The following is a 5,332-nucleotide window of genomic DNA, read 5'->3' as shown; positions in this document are numbered from 1 at the left end:
AGTGAAATAGTTGTTGCTATCTGTTACAATGATGAAACATTAGTTTAACTGAATAACTAATAAATAAAATAGATAGACATTTCTCTTCACTATCCCCGATATCATCACTATCATCAATAAGAAAACCCTTAGGCTTATTATCTAATAACTTGTTCAGAAATACTGTAATCAAAGAAATATATGAGTTTTCCACTAGGTATTTGACCAAATAAGATCGTCCAATTCCTATAGATACTATCACTAAAATACCCGTAAAAGGGGATAGGTCTAGGGCTAAGGGGAGCAAAAAGGATTTTCCATGAGATGGGAAATGAAAACGATTAGCCCCACACTAGATTTGTGAATAAGTGAGTATTCGATAATGAGTAATGGATATCCATCTTTCTGTTAAATAGAATTTATTTAACTCATAATTCATTAGATATTTTTTATGAATGTCAACTAAGTATCGTAAGTAAATTGTCCTTGTTGTTCAATCATATGATAACCAATCATTCTTTGATAAAATGATCACTGCGAGTTATACTCGATTGAATTTAATCAATCTTTCTTCTGTCGTTAAGGTGGAGAATGGAACCAAGATTAATTCACTTTAGCAGATAATCATCAATCAAATCACTGTTTGAGACCCAAAATTTTTTTATCATCAATCCAATTACCGTTCACATTTTTTTTTTTCTTATCAATGAATAGATCTCTTTAATTGTATGGCTTAAATGTGTCGTATTTTTTGAAAAAGTGATTTGATTGATAAGATTTGGTATTGATACTTATAAGATCGATGAGATTGATACTCAAACATATCTTCTTCTTGGAACATATTGATTTGACCCAATAAGCGGGACTAACCCCCTCGGCCCCCAAGCATGTTAATGCTAGAAGCATAGTCCCGTAATTCTTCTCTCCTAATTGTTTAGAGTAGTTAGAAAGAGATTCTTTAACAATAAGTAATTCAATTCAGATGTAAGCTAGCTATCCAGCAATCAAGTTGTTTCTATGATCAAAAGAGCTTTTTTTTTTTTGTTATGTGAAATTGATGAAAACCTGATATTTAAAGGTCAATAATGTTAGAAGACAATTGTCGGTATCTGAGATAGTAAGATATATGAGTTTTGCTATGTACAAGCAAGTTTGCATACCAATCTGTGTACTAATGTTGTTGTCTTCATATTCTAAATTTAAATTAGCACTGTTTTTAATAAAATCTACTTTCTAACCAATCATATTGAATAAATACACATATTAGTGCACATAATCGTTTACAATTATATTTTTTCAAGATATATACCTACGGTCGGTATATCTTTGAAAGCTCGGAGAGATGGATCGGAATAAACGGACTCCTCAAGGTACATCCTCATTAGACACTCCCCAGTCGCATGCTCTTCCTCCTATTCACAATTTTTGAAGATGCATGTAAGCCCAAGCTGTCATATATTTATATATTTACCTATATATATAGTATATATAGTCTTAATGACTATTTAGTGAATATTATAATTAGAACACTTCGTAATCATAATAAAGGCTAGGATAAAAACAATATTGTGAGATTTCATATATTACGTACCCTTTTCTACAAAACTTGAGATATTATATGCTTGAATAAATATTAAGCTGATCATTTGGAACTCCGAACACTTTCAACTTTTCCTCCAACGTCGCCATGGCATGCAGCCTCAAAACTCAGTATTTAAAGATATAATGATCATTGATCATCATCGTGTAACGAAAACAAAAAAAAAAGTCATTTTCCGTTCTTTTTTTTTTTTCCTCTTTTAAATAAATGATTTCACGGATCAGTTTTATAAGCCATTAATTAAAGTGTTGTGGATTTGGTAACTTTCTCAATAAGGCCAGGCCATACTGATTTCTACTTATAAAAACACTTCAACAACAATGAATTAAACAACTGAAACCTAAGGGCTGGCTCAAGTATAAAGGGCCCAGACGCCCAGTTATTGGGAGTAAGCTCTCCAGATTAAAACTTTGAATCCTTACATGCAAATAATTTACAGTATTCTCATTTAATTGGTAAAAGCAATTTCTAAGTCTTGGGGTTATCATGCGCTCTCGGATCTAATCATGTTCAACTATTGAGTGCAAATAATTTCAAAGAACCACATCTCATTAATGAAAAATTAATAATTTGAATGATCCATATAATATAGGTGCACTGGTTTGGAGTTTAATCATGTAAAAGGCATACATATATATATATATATATATATGAGTAATGCTATATACAGTCGTGGAGTGCGTAAGTGCCATCGTTTTAAAAAAGAGTGGAGTCCACTATTAAAAAATTAAATTTTTTTTTTTCATATAGGTCTTTTATTTATTCATTTTTTCTAAAATGATTGCGTCACACTTGTACACTTCACGATTACAAATATCATTTCTAATGTGATACTTAGAGTACTAGTAGTGGACTCAACAAATTTATATTTTAACCAAAATTTAACTAAGTTGCATAAAAACACACTGTAGTGGATTTAACAAAGTTATAGTGTTTTTAACTTTTATCATTTTCATTGGCCAGTCCAAGATGTTGGCCAAATATTATTTTGGCATAAAAAATTTCAAGTTGCTGTCCAAATCCTGTCTTGTTGCACCAATTGTAACTTCCAACAGGCACAACTGCGGTTGTGAATGCCACTGAATCCATCTCAGCCCTTGACTCAACTATTTGATTAAACACATCAGTAGTCAAACCAGGTTTGTTTTCCACGATGTACAACCTGACTAGTACAGTCCAAGAAATAGTTTGGAAAAGAAGAAATACACCTTACAATAATTTTGAACGTTAGAAATAGTTAAACCAAAGAAAAGTTTGGTTTGGTAAACTACACCTTACAAGATAAAAGAAAAAAATCATTATTTATCGATTAGGAATAATATAAACGTTAGAAAATTAATATATATTTTTTTAATAACGAATAACTATTTAAATTATAATTAAAATAAAAATAAATAAAAATATCAAAATCAATATTTTAATAGAATAATGATAGTTTTGGAGAGTCTATTATTTGATATTGTTAAAAAATAGATAGCTAAATTTATAAAATTGAATTCTCTAATTAAATTTTGATCAAATTTTATTGAGTCCACTACTAATACTCTTATCGAATGAAAATAAAGTGGTCCTTATCGAATTAAATTTAAAAGTAGTAGTCCTCAACCAAATTATGATGATATTATGCCACATTCACCGGAGTCCCTACTCCAGCTCCTCCAAAGCTTCCCCAAACCTCCAAACCAAATCAAACAGATTCATTCCCTCCTAATCACTAACGGTCACCTTCTCTGTAGCTCAAACATTACCGCTTCGAATTCGAAATGGATGAGCACCCTCCTCTACAACGCCTTGCAGAGAGCTTATCTCAGTCTTGGACAAGCTCGCAACACGCTTGTTCTCTTCACCCACATGCTTGCCCACCAATCCACTCCCAACAGCCACACCTTCCCTTCCCTCATCAAAGCCGCCGCCACTTGCTTACCCTCTTTGGGCAAACCCCTTCACACCCAAGTCGTCAAGCGTGGTGTTCTGCGTGACCCTTTTATTCAGACGTCATTTGTGAGCTTCTATGCGCATCTCGGCGAACTATTAGACGCCCGTAAGATGTTTGAGGAAATTTCGCAACCTTGCATTGTGGCGTACAACGCAATGCTTGATGCGTTTGGTAAGAATGGGGACATGAGGTCTGCTCTTTTACTCTTTGATTGTATGCCAGAGAGAGATGTGGTCTCATGGACAAGTGTTATCGATGGATTTGGGAGGAATAGTTGCTTTCACGAGGCGGTTAAATTTTTTGAGAAAATGACGGTGCATGAGGATGTGATGTCATGCTCGTTAAAGCCTAACGAAGCTACATATGTGAGTGTGCTATCCTCTTGTGCTAATTTAGATGGCGGTGGATCTCTTTATCGTGGAAAGCAAATTCATGGATATGCTATTAGGAATGAGATTGAATTGACTGTTTTTACTCAGACAGCATTAATAGATCTTTACGGTAAGAAAGGCTGTTTGAGAAGTGCAGTAAATGTTTTTGACCAAATGGTTTTTAAAGAGGTTTGCACCTGGAATGCAATGATGTCTTCACTTGCATCCAATGGGAGAGAGATGGACGCTTTGGATGCGTTTGAGAAGATGAAGGTGGAAGGGCAGCATCCTAATGAGGTCACATTTGTTGCTGTTCTAACGGCCTGTGCTCGTGGAAAACTCGTGGAGTTGGGTTTGAAATTGTTTAAGTTAATGCTGCATGAGTTTGCGATTGTACCCACAATGGAACATTATGGATGTATAGTTGATCTCTTGGGAAGAGCAGGACTACTTAAGGAAGCAACTGATATTATAAGCAGTATGCCTTTTGAGCCTGATGGTTCTGTATTGGGAGCTCTTTTTGGTGCTTGTAAGATTCATGGAGCCATTGAGCTGGCAAATATAGTTGGACAAAGGCTGCTAGATTTGCAGCCACGGCATTGTGGGCGTTACGTGACTTTATCAAACGTCAATGCTGTGATGGAGAAATGGGATCATGCCGCTGATCTAAGAAAAGCAATGGTGGAGGCTGGAATTCAGAAAGTTCCAGCCTATAGTTTGATTGACTCCATCTAGACAGTTAAAGTAGAATTTCAATGAGTCGCTCCTGCGGTGGCGAATGGCTTCTCTTTTTCTAGAGAGAGTTTAACACGGGATAATACAAGATTCTGAAAGGTAACGAACTTCCCAGTTGTTGACTAAGAGTGCATATTTATTGCTGAAATATGAATTGAAGCTTTCAACTTGAGAGTTTGAATGGGACTTCATGTATTGATGTGGTCGATGAAGTTTATATACTCTTTGATTTGGCCCAAAAGGGTTGTTTATTAATGCATATGATAGGATCACGGTGAGACTATTCATATGGAAGGGCTAAGATTGGTTGAGACATTGGTCAATGAAATGATTTTGTTATCTCACAATGAGTTGAGTCTTGGATTATGAAAAATCAAAAGGTGCGCCAACTTTTAATACATGATTACACTTGGGAGTTCCCCTATAAAGAGTAAGATATATTCAAGGAATTCAGTCGGGTCTGCATTGTCGGTTTATCTTCTATTATTGTTATACACTTGAGATTAGTATCTTTTATTTTAGGAAAAAATTACTTTGCCTTCCACTTATTACTCTCCATTTGACCTCTTGACCAAAAAAAAATATATTTTTTTAACTTAGTGATTAAGGAAGTATTTTTAAATGTATTAGATTTTTTTTTTATTTTTTTAAAATATTTAAATATATTAAAAAAATATGAAAAAAAAAAATTCAAAACACAAAAGTGGTAAA

At 34.1% G+C, this 5,332-nt stretch overlaps 1 protein-coding gene across 1 annotated transcript; it reads left to right on the top strand.

Annotated features, from left to right (window-relative positions):
* The first annotated feature begins 3,202 nt into the window (after positions 1–3,202).
* LOC109011634 (putative pentatricopeptide repeat-containing protein At1g10330) lies at positions 3,203–5,034 on the top strand. Its single transcript, XM_018992919.2, has one exon. It carries the CDS (start codon positions 3,203–3,205, stop codon positions 4,619–4,621), a length of 1,419 nt encoding a protein of 472 aa, XP_018848464.1. The 3' UTR covers positions 4,622–5,034.
* Positions 5,035–5,332: the final 298 nt, after the last annotated feature.

Source organism: Juglans regia, chromosome 10 (genome assembly GCF_001411555.2).
Source record: "Juglans regia cultivar Chandler chromosome 10, Walnut 2.0, whole genome shotgun sequence".
Taxonomy (NCBI): domain Eukaryota; kingdom Viridiplantae; phylum Streptophyta; class Magnoliopsida; order Fagales; family Juglandaceae; genus Juglans; species Juglans regia.
The sequence above is the reverse complement of the archived record's forward strand: the minus strand, read 5'-3'. Positions and strand labels throughout refer to the sequence as shown.